At 33.9% G+C, this 16,596-nt stretch overlaps 1 protein-coding gene across 1 annotated transcript in view; it reads left to right on the top strand.

Annotated features, from left to right (window-relative positions):
- Positions 1-16,596, top strand: part of LOC132700454 (headcase protein) — a 258,760-nt gene that overhangs the window by 75,806 nt on the left and 166,358 nt on the right. Inside the window, exon 2 of the mRNA XM_060667781.1 lies at positions 4,551-4,647. Within this exon, the coding sequence (XP_060523764.1) occupies positions 4,551-4,647 (97 nt within the window). The remainder of the gene's footprint in view (positions 1-4,550; positions 4,648-16,596) is intronic.

Genomic DNA, 16,596 nt, shown 5'->3' with positions numbered 1-16,596 from the left:
AACAATGTGTATATAAAATTATAATTATCTTTTTATTATCTTTAATTTTTTTTAATGTTAACTACAGTAATTTTAATTAATATGCTTTCGACGAATGTTGATTTAACCTCAAAAATAACGCTGGCATATAACTTTCTTAGCATTTTTTTCAATTATGCACTAATTTTTGCAATTTTTAAATCTTTCCAAAAACGTCTAATTTGAAATCGCAATTGACTTTAGTTTATACCTACAATTGAGGTTCATGTCCTTAGTCCTTCGTTTAATTTAAACCAATATATTTATTACTGTTAATGACAACTGCTTAAAAAAATACTAGTAGGTCCATTCTAATTGATTATGGATTAATTATCCCATCTTCCGATAAAATTTTGCAAACAAAATATGTTTGTCGAAATTTTTAATATTGCCTCCAACTTTTCAATTGCAAGAGAATTAAGTTAAGAAGAGTATTAAAGCAACTCCCATATACTTTTATTTATATAAAAATTACAAAAATCAGATTGGGTCCTTAAAGAAAAGGAATCTGAAGCTTCTGAGGTTTAGGGCAGCATCTACAACACATTATCTGCAATTTATTCTATTTCATAATTTCGAAAACAAAGAAATTTAACATCGTGCCTTCAGGTGTTATTCTTGCCTTATCTTTAACCAAAACAAGGCTGATGAACTGTTTCTTCAATAATAATTTTAATTATAAAATTTATTTCGCGTATTTTTAAATCCTGGAGTTTAACTTAATAAAATATACAAATCCAAATTAAAAATACAAGTGAATGATAGGATTATAATCATTCCAGAAGATTATTTTCATCTCGTAAAAGAACAAAACACTGGTTTATATATCAGAAAAGAGCATTGCCACAGTTCGGGCTAGTTTCGGTTAGGGGAATAAATAAATGAAAATGAATCCTAATTATTTTTTTTAAGACATATATGTACATGGTTCTATTGCTTGAGAATCAGGTAGAATTCTAGAAACCAGAGTATGAAATTACGACTTGTACAAAGACATCTGTGTTAACGTCTATCGAAGTCATAATGCTGTGGGTCCGAGAAACAATATATCTTTATCTATAAAAATATTTAATGTACTCCGTGAAGAGTTGAAAAACCATTATTAAGGAAAAGTTTTAAAAAAATAAATTAAAATCGTGGATGTTAGAAACAGACATACATTTACAAATAGTAATTACAATGGTATTATAACTACATTTTTAGAATAAATTAGTTCAAAAATTATTGTAATTCTTAACTGTAATTTTCAAATAGATTTGTACCAAAATTCGTATAATTAAGCCACTCCTGTGATATTTTTTTTATAAATTGTTAACATTTGGTGGAAGTATCGGCAGAGGACAGTTTCTTAGCCGAAAAGCTACAGCGATAACCGAAGGTTAATTAGGGTTTATACTAAAATGATCATTTCTTTGTTGTTGTAACCTAAACCGTCACGAAATAAATTGTATTCTAAGTGACTACACGTTTTGCCAAAAGGTTATCCCGGCGTCAACAATCGCCCAAACTGCCCGTTAGGATTCGCCGCGAAAGGTACCTAATTGTCACCACCAGGCGAGGAAAAAAGACGGGAATAACGACGTAAAAAATAAACCGACCCTTAATGGCCATTAAAAGGTTTTTAGTGTTTACCGGTCGCGCAGGGGGGCAGGCAGAGTCTCCATTTAGCTGCCAAACGCAGACTTCACATAATTCGAAAATAACTTAGATATTTGGGATGCCTTATCGTCTGGTTAGATTTATTTGGGAGCTTCGGATTCTGACGGGTATTATGGGCTCGTAATATCTGTCGATTTCAGGGTACGCATAAAGCCCTTAAAAAGAAAGATTATGTGTATATGGCAAAAGATTTTGTTACTAGCATCCTCGAGAAATTTTTCGAACTTACTTTTTCTAATGGAATACGCCGGCCTAGCTAATTTTAGGTAGTGTATGTGTAAGTGTCCAACATGTTTCAAGTATTTTGAAGATAAAAAAAATATACGTATGGCCTAAAATGCTTCATTTGTTAAGTACAGGGAGCCCAAGAATTTATTGTTATTCAATTTTAATTCTTCCTAGGGCGCTCTCTACCTACAGTTTCCATTTTCGCACTTTCAAAGGCTCTGATTCTTTGTACGATTTTATATTTTTGCGAAGAAGAAATAAAATTATAATTTTTTTTTTGGGCGAAAAAGGTTGTATTGTGTTTGTTCTCAAAAAAGTAAATCATTCTTGTTATCCTAGTTACAATTCATGTAATTTTGAAATTATTCACTATAATAAATGCTATCTATCTATAAATAAACATGCGGTGTAATAGTCATTTAAATTGAATGCAAAACTTGCTCGCATTGCGTCTTAGTTTTTAATTCCATTCAAAAAGATATTTCATTTAAATAAATGATCATTTGAAAAAAAATGTCTATTAACACGGAAAATAGAGTAGCCCCATGGCATAAACATACTAATTTGCAAAGGTACATGATTATTACCAGCTTTTTTTTTAATTAGTTTTGGGGCAATTTTGGGCTTTTTCCTTGAAATATTTTACAGCGACCACTCATCTAAAATTGCCCATAGAAAATGGTGTTACTAATTTCTGTGATTCAGCCGAAATAACTTTTTGATTCGTTCGCGTTATCACACGGCCATTATATTTTCTGGCATTCGCGTGTGTGTCACATTTCCTATTGATTATTCGTGCTTTTATGTGACTTTAAATATTTCATTGGTGATTAATTGATGGCCGGCGCTGCACATGCTTTCAAATTTGAACATTGAAATTGCTCTATAAATCAATATGGTTGGACAAATGACAATAAATTTTTAGCTTTGTTTCTGTGAAATTTTTCAAATATTTGTTATTTTAGACTATACTTTGTGATTTTCCTCTCATTTTTTGATTTCAAAATTATATGCTGTTAATTAAATTGTTTTTTTTTTAATTTTTTGGTAGCATAAGCTGATATGTTGGGTATTTACACAAAATAGTTCCTCAACTTAAAAATATGCTAAATATTGACTTAATACTAAAAATGATTGAGATAATCAAACCGTGCTTTTAATATATCAAATAATTTGAACGATGCAACAAATCCCTTATTAATTCAAAATGAGCTAGATAGTTCTAATCTACATAATTTATCTTCAACACTATCGGGTTTTCTTCTTTAAAGAGACAAAATTATGTTTTAGTTCAGTAAGATATAATAGAATATTTGGATGGACAAAGCATATCATTGTAAACAAATTATTTATTTCGATCAAATAATTGTATTCTTATCAAGTGTCAGAGACCTTTTGCAATATGGCGTATTTATATATACATGAAGCTGGTTTCTTCAATTTACTAGAAACATGACAAATTTCAAATAATATAATTTAGAAAAAGATATTTATGTGCATTATAGCGTTATCAAGACAGAATGATGGAACCACCCACAATAAAAAATGAAATGGTTCTTATTTTATTTATTATTATTAAAAAAATATTTACTATTTTTAAAGACGTTGTTTGTTGCCGAAGGCAAATGTTTATTTAGTTTCATCAATTTGTATTCTTTAGCTTATTAAGGTTCTTCTGTTAAACAATGATGTTTCATTACCTCATATAATTATTTGCCCGATTTTACTAATGTATTTAACTTATTTAACAGCGACCAAATAATGTTATAGGACGACTGTATTGTATTGACTAATTGCATTTTATAACAAATTAAAAAAGAAACTTTTCTACGAAAATTTGTTTTGTTCTTTAAACAAATCAATTTCAATCTGTAAAGGAACCAAAACATCCTTAGATAAAAAATTAGCGCTATTATAGTGTAAGTAGTGTCTTCTACATATCATCATAAAAGAATAGTGGAAATAAATAAGAACTAAAAGTTCAGATTTTCACGAAATTATATATTTTGACATGACAATTGTTTGGACAACACCGTGTCTTTATCAAATGTAATATTTACAAACTACCTGCTACTATATATACCGAAAAATGACCATAAAACCTTAATTAATTTTCAAAAATCAATATTTGATAAAGACACGGTGTTGTCGAAACAATTGTCATGTCATAATATATAATTTCGTGACAATCTGAACTTTTAGTTCTTATTTATTTTGATAAATAAATTTTCATCAAGTAAAAGCCACCTCAGTTCAAGAAAAGTGGAAATCTGACTACTAACTGCTCGAGCTATACCTAGAGTAGTCTTTTTGGTGCATTCATTACGGATCGCTCTGTATTTGTGCAAAAGTTTTCGTTATTATTTGAACGAGGCGATTTCGCTTGTCGGAGAACTTTTAAGGATAAATAGAAAAGGGAAAATGCTAATCGATTATCGACAGACTTCGACGAGGCGTTTTTTAAACTTTTTCATCCGTCTGGGAGGGGGGCTGTAAAAGCTCGCAGTTCTTCGGCGTTGTTTTTATTCGAAAAGTTATATAAACTCGAGGCGAATAATTTTTGTCGGTACGCCTTGCTTTCTCTCAATAGAGGGTTGTTGAAATCACCTCTGCTGGACTAATCTGGAAAATTGTTCTCTTTGCAGGGTCGCCGGCGGAGCTAATGGCATTTTCACACGTCGCTTGGATTTCAGCTCATTCAACGCCTTGCCGAAGAATAAGTTAAACTCCTACCAGATTAAGGTAAGGCTTCGTTTTTATTATACCAATCGCAGCCGTTTTCGGCATAAATGAAGTTTCTAACACTTCTTGAATGATACTCAGTATTAGTAACCTCAGTAGGTTTATAAAATACATTGGTTGCAAACTACCAATTGCCTATTAACTATTACCGTTTAACATTAAACTGTAAACCTTCACCTTGTTATATAGCTATATAGCTATCGTTTTTAGAACAGTTCAAATAAACTTATCGAATATATCGAGAAAACAAATGAAAAATATCGCAAATCTACTAAAACTTTACTTTGATAAAGTTGGCGCGAGATGGCGCCGTTGGGACGTAACAGCATGAGACAAACTATACGGTTGTTTGCCATTGTTTATTTTGGTTAGTTTATTTCCTTCTATAATTAGCCATAATGCAGTGAATTGCACGTCATATTTCTCGGCAGGCGTGACTTGAGAGTTCTGCCCGACAATAATAAATACGTACCCAGTCGAACTTCCTGTCGGTCGGTAAGATTTAAAATTTTCCGCCTGTGTTTATTGATCCTAAGGCCCTTTTAAAAACGCGCGTCTCGTTTTGTTTTGCCTTCGCCCGATAGAAGCGTTTGGGAGCCTTTTAAATCTATTTTAGAATGAAGGAAATTAATAGACTATAAGATAAATATATTTTTGATTTATTAATTAGAGATCCATGTAGCGTATACAAATATTATACTGTTGAGTATGTCAATTAAATTATTCTGCATTTATAATATTAGTAATAGAATTCAACTTCATTTGTAGTCCTAAATAAAACACTGTATTATTGACATTACGTTAAATCACTGCTTTAATAACATCCGAATGTAATACTGGATCTTTTCATAAACTTGATATTTTTGATGGGAACTGTTATATTAATTGAACTGAGATGGCTTTTACTTGATGAAAATCGATTTATCAAAATAAATAAGAACTAAGAGTTTAGATTTTCACGAAATTATATATTTTTCCATTACAATTGTTTCGACAACACCGTGTCTTTATCAAATGTTTGATAAAGACACGCTGTTGTCGAAACAATTGTCATGTAGAAATATATAAGTTCCTGAAAATCTGAACTTTGAGTTCTTATTTATTTTGACTTTTCTATTAATTTAATATCTGGTCTTTATACTTAACCAGTTTGATTGGGCAAGATCATTTATGTCGCAAGGGTATAAATAACCAGTTATTAAAAAAGCAGCTAATATGTGAGTATGTCTTGATGTTCAGTGCGAGGATAGATACGTTTCATTTTTAATCTTAAAATGCAAGATCATTTTCGATGAATATATAGGGTTCTCAAAATATTTAATTCTGAGATACAAAATCAATGACAAATGCATTATTAACTATCTACTTAATACGTAATATTGGTATATAATTGTTACATATCGTACAAAGTGATTATTGTATTATTATATTATATTATATTGTAACATTTTTAGCTAATTGAAATTATAGTGTAGATGTTAACATTATATGAGATACATTTGTATATGTATTATAATAACGCTAGTATGTAACTTGATTTATTTGAAAATGTTAATAGGACTGCTGGTTTAAATGTAGAACTTTAGTTACAATGTATCGTTGAAAAGGCAATTCGACTTAGACAACGCTATAAGCAATATACAACCGTACGTGATAGTCACATCTTTTGACGCAAACAACATCATCATAACGAATTTTATTATTAATCCACAAAATTATGTGTTTAGCCATTCTTGGTTGCCTTTACATAATATTTGTATTAAACGAAATAGTCTGTTTATAAATTTTTTAAAGGTTTCCTTATTAATACACTCGTAGGCACCATCACATTTAACAGATTGCATGATTAATCAACAAATATATATATTTTTTTTAATTTTAAGAAATATCACTCTTTATAAAAGAAATATGTCATTTGCCATTCTTGCCATATTGCATTTTCTTACATATTGCTTAGTTTTGGTCAGTCGACTTCCTTAAAAAAAAAAAAAAAAAACGAAACACCGACGATAACTCAACGAAGAACGATGTCTCGGCGGTAATTCTACATCGCCGTATCATCGCCATTTTCTCCACGTTCGTAAATAGCCATTTACGTTGTTGCTCTCGAGTCGCTTTAAAACTGTACGAGATCGCCTGTAATCGGTGCTCCTACATTTTCAAGTAGACTTGGAAACTCGTTCTTCTTCTCCAGTTACGTTCCTAGAACAAGCGGTCTAATTAAAGCGAAGACCATTCAGAGACCGGCCACGATCGTTTTTGTATGGATAAAAAAAACGTTTTTATTATTCGACGGCCGTAACCCGTTAAAGGCCGCGAAACACGTCGCGTTCAATCTGTCGGACACCGCGGTGCCAAGATGTCCAACTTTTATTAAATTGCGGGTACCCAAGATATTGGCAAAGAATATAATAGATACAATAAAAGTTCGTCACATATAGAATTTGCTTTGTCGTATACTTCAAGCAAAGTATCGTTATTACAATTCATTTTACTGACACGTTCCTTAAGATTAGCTATGTTAAAACAGACATTTTCAAGTCGCAGAATATCCATCATTATTTATCAAACTCGCGACTGAAATGGCGTTTACTGTTTTTTTTTGCTCAACTTACTATGAAACGTCTGCCATGCAGGGTACAGTGCAAACATCTACATATGTACATGTGCATTTTACTAGCCTCTGACTGGAAAATTGTTAGGTTTTCTAACTTCTAGTTTTTTTTTTCATTGTCACTGTTCTTTGGACTTTGAAGTAATGCTTTTCCATTTCCTATTGAAGACACTTTCATGCAATGCAACGCAAACCTTTCTGCAAATATTACGGCCGACAGCAAAACTGATAGTTTAAAATCAATTACCTAATTGATGATATGAATAATTTGACTTGAATGTTGATGTTACCTAAAGAGTGTCAAACGAAAAAGTAATTGAAGGAATATATTTGTCAATGAACTGCCTAGTGATCACCAAAAAGAGAAAACTGTAGTATTTCGACAGGTAATGCCAGGAAAAAAGTAATACGTTTGCTAAATGTGGCCAGACCCAGAAAATTCAGACAGTGCTTTGGTGTTCTCATGGGGTTTATCAAGCGTTTAACAACTATATTGCTCTCGAGCTTTTTGTAGCAAAGTTCCCCGCTGGATAAACCTTTGGTGCCGTAACTATCCGTGTTCTTTGATCTTTGAACGGATGCTTTCGCGTTTCCTTTCAAAGACACTTTCATTATTAAAGCCAAATTAGGAATTAAAAACCGTTTCAACCAGCATAATATCTAATATGAATAATTTTGATAGTTCTTGGATAAAAATACTGTTAAACGAAGAAGTAATTGAAATAATAGATTGTTCACTAAAACTCCTTACTAACCACCAAAAAGAGAAAACTGTAATGTTTGGTACTCAGAGGGAAAAAATAATGTGAGTAGATGAAGAAAATCGTGATTTTGTCCGCATGGCCATGATGGTTTTACACTTTCGTTAAAAATAAATAAAAAGATAATACTTTTTTTACATTTTCTGACGTAGATTTTATATGAACACAGAACAGAAGCATTAAATAAAGCATTTTGAATGTATTATATCAGGCTGACCACCGCACATGATTGGCCGGTACAGGTTTAGTTTTTTTCCGACAACGTCCTGGAAAATCTACTCGTCCCGGATTGTCCTGGATTTTTCAATGTAGGCATATTTTATCTCCCAACCGTTTCCCGCTCTTAAGTCGTAGTTTTCGTAAATACCGAAATGCCCCATAATAATTAAAAACTTTTTCAACAATCCGGAAACAGAATACTGGCTTTTATTTGCGCATAATGCTGCCGCACTTTTTCATAAAACAAGTTTACTTATACAAGGCAAGGAAATATCAGCATGAGAATGTCTACAAAATCAAGTGCAAAATAAAAGCTTAAGTACAAATACCATCGGAAACTCCATCTTCTCAAATGTCGAGTACATTTAAATAGTTATTAATTCAAAACATACCACATTACTCAGAAATTCATCTCGTAATAAAAACTGTTTTATTTTATAATGAGACATTAATGAATGAAGGTGAACTATTTGACGAAGTATCTTTAATAAAGAAATTTGTAACCAATGAAAAGTTGCAAGATTGGCAAGTTAATTAATGGCTTGAAGTTTTTGATAGTTGTACAAAAAAGCAACTAGGGCTTAAAAACATATCTTTGATAGTTGAGTTTGCACTCTGCCCACCAGTTCTAGTGCAGAGGACGAAAGAGTGTTTTCAATTATAATCAGCCAAGGTGCAACGGGAATCTAAGTTGTTTTGAGTTTTACAAATTCCTTTTAAAAAATGATGTTCTAAAACCAATAGGTGGTTTTAAACAATCATTAGGCATTAAAATTTAAAAAGATATTGAGTTAACGGGGAGGTGGATATAAGCGTCGTGGATTCGTTTCTCTCGAAGTTGGTCACCTTGATTATATTCATATCATTTCCACGCTTTAGATTTTTCTACTTTACCGTGTCATTCGGACTTAGGTAGGTATTGGCAACGCTGCGACCGCGACCGGTAACTGTTTAGCAGTCAAACGACTACCACTCGTAACTTGTCCAGTCTCGTTACATCTATTTTCACTTCGTATATGGCCAGACCGAGCCCAAAGGTTTCGTTTCTTTGAAGAAATTACAACTGGCAGGCGGGTTCACCGTTAAGTCGTCGCAGCCAGGAGACAAGCAGCTCGCTGCATCAATTTTTTTCTCTCCTCCTCGCTGCGCGTTTTAATAAGAATTTATTCTAGCCGTTTCGTATAATGGATCGTCCTACGCTTATGACGTTGCCCGTATACGATTCATACGTAGGCATTGTATGTGATATGTCGGGGAATGGTTTTCGATAAACCGTCGACCGTGGAACGAGGCTGCTTAGTATTCGTTACTTCAAATAGAACACGTTTCGCGGGGAACGATTGAAAGAATATCGATTTAAGCAAACAGAACCACGTCTAACTTGTCCAAAATAAACTTTCACAACGGCATCGTGAAGTGAACATCTGCAAACAAACGTTGGCCCCGAATAGATTTAGATTCCGCTGGTATGCAACCAACTTAGGACCGATTTTTATATATTCTGCGTTAAAGTTTCGCAATTGGAGCTCTAACGAAAACTTAAGCTGCATTGCTCATTGTCGTTACAAAGTTAAAATTAAATTATTAAAAGAAAAACTCCCTCTAAAAATATTTGTATATGAAACTAAGTTTATATGAAATAATAATAATAATAATAATAATAATAATAATAAGATCTGAACCGTTTGTATATACCTAAACAACATGGTGGCAGGGGCCTTAGGCAAGTGCAGCAGACAAACCAACAAGTGATTGTCAATCTTGGGCTATATCTTAAGCATAATAGACAATATAACGCTGTTCAAATGATTTTTGTCTTGGATTAGCAACGTCAAAGAACTGTGTCTGTAAGCCAACAAACAGATAAAATTTTGGAAATTATATAATCAGGGATGACAAGAAAAAAACATGTAAGTTGATAGAATAGAAGTCTCTGTCCTGACTGATAGCAACATCCAACTTAAAGAAGCAAAAATATTCTTCTCTATAGAAATCTCCAGGATGTGGAACGTACAGCGAGAAATGATACCAGTAATAGTAGGCGCCCTTGTAACATGTTCTAAAGAACTCCAAAAACACATCAAAACATTGCTCTCTACGGGACTGCGCACATATTGAGACGAGTTCTAGCGACGTAAAAGCCTGCGTTTATAAGCTAGCCCTACGTTTCTTGTTGAAACTCGGCTCTTAGAAAATCCAGGATTGGTCGGCAACTGCATCAGAAATCCTGATTCTCTCCACATAAGATAACTAACCACATCTCCAACAAAAATGTCAAAGACTACAAACAGTAATATTCAACACAAAACCTGATTTATATTGAAACACATGAACACACATTTCAAACAGATATAGACTATCCAATATTTTTTTTTACTTTACTTTACATCATGAGCCGATTGCAAATCTTCAGTATTTATGTGAAGCGAAAGGTCTACATGGCTTTTGACCATGATGCATCTTATAAAAGGTGTTTTTAGTGGATTAGGATATAATTATTATGATTAAACCAAGAGTTCGCCTCACTCAAAACCATGTTAAATTTCTATTCCAGGCACCCACTCGTTATAGATATCGTAAAGTCATCAGCAAACTTTTTAAACTCTGTTTTTTTGAAGTCGTCCAAGCCACGCAAACTCTCTAAACCATCAATATACAAGAGGAAAACTACTGGTCCTATCGTTACTTTATTTCAGTGCGTACACCATCTGTCTTATACATTAGATTAACATATTGTTTCCTATAAGAGAACCAAAACACTTTAAGGCATATGTTCCATTTTTCACAAAAATATGCTTCTAGACAGACTGAACATCTAGTTCTTGAAACATTTGCAGCTATTGTTTCTGGTGGTACGTCAAGGGACACTGGTTAGTTCTTGTGGAGGTCAAATAGGTTCCGCACGTTTGATCAACAATGTCGACTCCGAATTTCTTGTAGTTGTAGGAAGTAATATCTTCTGCTTCTTTGTCAAGCGGAAGAAAGCATCAGAAGTTTTTTGTTTCTTTTTGTCAATGTCAATCTAATGTCATCTTGATATAGACAAATTGAAAAATCACATACCTTTCCTTTACTTCGCTGAATTCAGCCGGAATTTCTTTTTTATGTTTTCTGGGGGTAGCTAGAAAGGTCATGTTCTTCCGTAGAAGTTATTTTACCAACGGAATTCTGGATAACCAATTGTCTGCAAAGAAAGTCCGACCGGAACCCGGACTTTTGATAGGGGGCCTCTGTTTGATTTCCTGCATGCGCTTCCATCGCAAGAGCATACATCGTTTTTGCATAGGAGAGATTTATGATTTTCAAGCCACATTTCGCTGACATGTTGGGAATATTCTGATATTTAATAATATTTTTGGCAGTTTGCAGTGCACTTTTCACAGTTTTTGCGCTCACCTGGAGTACTGATGTCACCAGAGCGACAATATTTTACAAGAAAATTGAAGCTTCTATTTCCAGTCTTCCCATATCCCAGAGATTTTTTTTTATTTTAATGCTGGTATCTTAGGATCCTGCCAGAATTAGAAGAATTAGAACTTCGTCTGTTTGACAAGCATGGAAAAAAAGCAGCGAGAATCGTTTCAATGGAGTATTTTTTTTTGTTAATATTTAGCGCCTTCTAACCGAGAAACCATATTTTGCTGATGTGTTCTGGTGTTATATCTAGATTGTGATTTTTCGCAAATCGGCGACTAAGATTCGTTCGAAAATTACATGGGAAGATGCCGAACATTTCAGGAATGTGAAGGTAAAAGAAAATATGCTACCCTAAGGGTTAAATAAACCAAAAGTTAAAGCAAAGGTTAGCAATTACTGAAAACGAAGAGACGTCGCATTTTCGAAAAAAAAAACCGAAAGGTGCACCGACTGACCCCGTCCCACGAACTCGTATCATTAACGTCCGCGAAGTTCGTGAGAACCGTCCAGAAAAACCGAGACGGCAGACTGCGAAAACCGCCATTACGGACTATCTAATTTACACAGGAATGAAATTAGAATGCACAAGGGCAATAACTTACAATTATAAATGCGGCCCATCCGGCAACGAGACACACGAATTCGGTTACAAATCCTAATGATGCAATTTTCTGCGCCGAAGGAGCTTTTACTTCTGCGGGACTATTGCGAAAGCGCCGCTTTCGGAAGTTGGATGCAATTTCGTCCCGCGAGCTTCATGAAATATCATGTCCGGGTTGTTATTTGGTTTGGCACTCTGCCCGTTTCCGGATATTTCCCAGCCAAGGCACAAGGCCGGATTTACTTAAGACGAGTCGTATACAGGGTGAGCCGCAAAGTTTTTTACGACGATCGTCTCGCGTGTCACGGCTATCCTACTAAACACCCTCAAATGCTACTGCTCTACGTAATGGTTTTCTTTTACAACCTGGTATCAAGCAATAAAAAACTCACATACTTTTTATAAAACTTCTAGCTAACGTTTGGTCACATCACCATCCGGCCCAAAAATCATCGGTTATCTACTCTCTTGTTTACTGAGCTCTGCTCTTCTCTCTAATAATTTTCACATTAAAGATATTAAGCGTTCCATCACAAAATACACTTCACCACAACCTTCCAATAGCAATGAAACTGAAAGCAATTTCACACTTGCCACTGTTCTATCGTTCTTCCTTACCAACATCACCATATATCAAAAGTTTTTTAGAAATATAAACAAAGCATGTCCAAAAATCTCTTGCAATCTGCGATCCATCAAAGATAAAGTTCTGTTTGAGACATCATTTTATGCGACGAAAAATATGAACTACACTCAAAAAATATGAAAGAGCCTTAAGACTAAGATAAATAAACTCATCAGCAGTTGCCGAACACAATCACGAGACCGGACATAAATTGTATTCGATAAAACTAAAATTCTTGCATGTAATCAATTCTTCTACCAACGAAAAAATCCGAGAGTCAGGTCTCTACTTCTCACCAATATGGAAATCAGTCATCGGAGACGGTGTTTATGCCCGACATTTAGCTCCGCTCCCCTCAAACTATATTTAAGGAGGTACAGAGTAAAGTGCGAGCTAGTTTCAGTCAAGCTCCGAAGAAGCCAACAGGATGATGTGTTATTGGTCATCTCTCTCCCTGATATGTCAGATTGATGAGGGTTGTAGATAGTTATCCAGCAGATTGTTCTTGTTAAAGATACTTTGGTCTCTTCCATAGACCTAGTGTATTATTTTGTGAAGCTGGATGGATTATTCAGAGATAGTTTTTCGAATTCAATAGAAGGGGTGCTGAGATCTTCTGCTTTCATTTTTATAATAAGTAATATATTAAAATATCGTTCAATCCTTTTCCATGTTGGCATCAACCACGTCAATATTAAGATCAATGTTTTAATGCCTTTATAAATATATTTAATCTTTACAGCGCGGCAACTTTAAAGGGACGAAGAATCAATTTTTGGAGCTGATGAAAACTTGAGTCGCTTAAGCGAACAACACCTTAGTTCTTTAAGATTATTTATGTATCAAGTTACATCACTTACGCATTTATTTAATGTCAATTCCCTTGCCATATTATCTGCTGACTTACCATTTGTTGTTTTGTAGGGCTTACATGAATGGTTAAGTTAAAACTTTTCTTTCCCAATTTCCATAATTTCTCTTTTTTTGCGTTTTTTTGGCAGAGTTGGTATTAGTTCTTGGATTTTATTGACCTTAATATGGATAAAACAAAAATTGTTGTTTTTGACATGAAGCGCCTCCTACCGATTCGTAAAAGAATTAATATTGTGCCAATCGAAGCTCCTATAAATACACTTTAAAACTAAACTAAGTTCGCCGCAATCGGATTAGCCAAAAAACGTTATTCAACTTTTTCTAAACCAATATTTGAGCCTTCCCCCACCCTTAATTTAACGAGATAAAAGAAAATAGTTCAAACAAAAAGTTTTCTTAACTATTGATTTTGAGATAGGTTAATTTGGAATATTTTTGAGAAAACCGTTTTTTTTTTTTATTTTGCAGTAGAGGTTACGCTCCCTAGCTGCGATTGCATGAACCTGTAAACAATTTCCAGCTTTTTTCTCATAGCCGATTTATCTAGAAATATATATATTTTTTAAGTTGTAGGACCAGCGGCTTCCTTATTCTAATTTTGCCAATTAATGTCAAAAGTTTTGTTTCGCTAGAAACTGGTAGAACACTTAATTGCCTTGCTTTTGCAAATTATCTTATTTTTTCTTGTCCAATCTTAACTTGAACACAAAGTTGTAAAACACAACAATTTCCATCTTCGCTCAGCTCGTTAGTAAAAATAACTTTCTTCAATTCCGATGTTCATTGTAAACACATTAATTATTAATGAAGCTTGTAAACAAATCCATAAAGATCGGAAAAGGTGAACGCGTTAGGCGATCGTTAGTCATCCGAATAGGTGTAAGATGCAAATGTTTGGCACGAAATCAAAAGATTTTTACGCCTTCTTATGTCTGCAAAAGTAATCGCGACATTTAATCGTCGACATGTAAGTAACACAATGTATTCAAACCATAACTTTCCTTTTTTACCTTTTGTTTCTTTATTTTAAAAGTTATTCACTTCCTTCTCTGCTGTTATTTATTTCCCCATCATTCTGAATAAAGATCTTTCATAGTTTTAATCAACGCAGATTGTTTACTAACGTATTTCGTATTTTTTTCAAAACTAGTAGTAAACCACAGAAATTGGGCCATATTTCTTACCGTTACGTAAAAGGGCACATTTTTCAACTGTCAATAACAAGGCGCGATTCGTCTGGAGTGTATGCAGGCAAACCAAATCCTTTTATTATGTTGCAGAATGCCAGATTGTTTTCCTAAGCGGAAAAATGCAGCAGTTTGTTATCTCTTTTATGATAAAATGTATTATTATTACCTGGAAAAAGTAGAATCTTTTCCTTGAGAGGTTCAATTCTGTTATGAGATCTTAATTGAAATAATCACTGCGGAGTTGATTAATTTTTTTCAAATTCGCACTAGTTTCCTGATTGAATTCTTTGAACTTTGGCTTTATTATTATCTTTCCGTATTGTCTTCTGTTAGTTCGGGAAAACTACATTCTTTTGTTCGTTCCATAGGCATTTGGTTAGTTTTGGTTTAGTTGCTTATTATAAAATTTTCTTTTATCACGAGCTCCCGGTCCTGAAGTCTTCCGCTTTTCCGGAATCCAACTTTGCCATTTAAAATTACCCTCGAAAGAGGCACAAAGAACGTTCCCGATCGGGAAAATATTAATTAAATACCGACAATTACCGAATTGTTTATTAATACGCGCTACATCAGCCGCGATCCCGGGAGAAATCCGAACAAAAGGGGGGGGACGCCGACGAGATATTTCGACCCCGTGTGTCGTATACGCCCCCAATCCCCTTTTGTTGAACCCATAAAAGAAGTGGTTCATTAACATATTGAATTATTAAGAAGTGGAAATTACGAATTCTTTTTGATTTAAACGAACCCGCCTCACGCAAATTAATTATTCTTTTAATGTATCGCCCGCCCCCGCCCCCCGTCCCGAAGAAATCTCGGGTGGTAATTTATGTCAGCAGAGATTTTTTTTAAACCGTTTTACGGAGGATTAACATCGGCGTAAAATACGAGCACCGATTTGAATATTTATAGGAACTTTTGTTTGGCTAGAGCCGGTTCGAAGGGTAGTTTGAATTTATTTATTCGTTTGCTGACACGATGGTAAAAATAGCTCTTTTTGTCCTTTAACTGCGAGGTCTCGCCTCTTTAACTAAGCACTTTATTTTACAGTAACAAAGCAAAACCGCGATAGAATAGAAAATTCAAGAAAAAGTGGGTCGTGTTTCTATTCGGCAAAATTTCTATTCTTGAATGTCATTCTATTGAAAACCAGTGAAATTTTATTCTCTGCACGTTTCCTAAGTTATATTGAAAGAAGGTGCCAAGGGAATGGCTTCTACCAGTTCTTGCATTCCAAATGTACATTTTGGAAATGATAATTTTAATTTATTATTTGACGTCAACTGAAATATTTTCTCTCCAAAACATTTTTTATCACCACTAACTGTAAAAAAAAAAAATCACAGTAACCACAAACTTGAACAAACTACCCATTTATTCACTTGGTACGGTTGCAAAAAGAAGTAAGAAAGTTCATGTTCAAACATTAGGTAATACTTAAATGGGAGATCTATCTCAGTGTGCTCCCGAGAAAATTAGCAGCGACGGTGAGCTTCGGACTTCCCTAAAAAAAATTGATATTGAGAGTGTCAAATTTGTTAGTATTTTGAAGACTATTCATGTCGAGGTAGAATGTAGTACCTTGGACCAGTCTGAACTGGGAAACCCTCGACGCCCTAAAACTAATATTTTAATGAGAACTTAGTTAG

The sequence above is a fragment of the Cylas formicarius genome, unplaced genomic scaffold (assembly GCF_029955315.1).
Source record: "Cylas formicarius isolate icCylForm1 unplaced genomic scaffold, icCylForm1.1 PGA_scaffold_4__25_contigs__length_36172078, whole genome shotgun sequence".
NCBI lineage: Eukaryota > Metazoa > Arthropoda > Insecta > Coleoptera > Brentidae > Cylas > Cylas formicarius.
The sequence above is the reverse complement of the archived record's forward strand: the minus strand, read 5'-3'. Positions and strand labels throughout refer to the sequence as shown.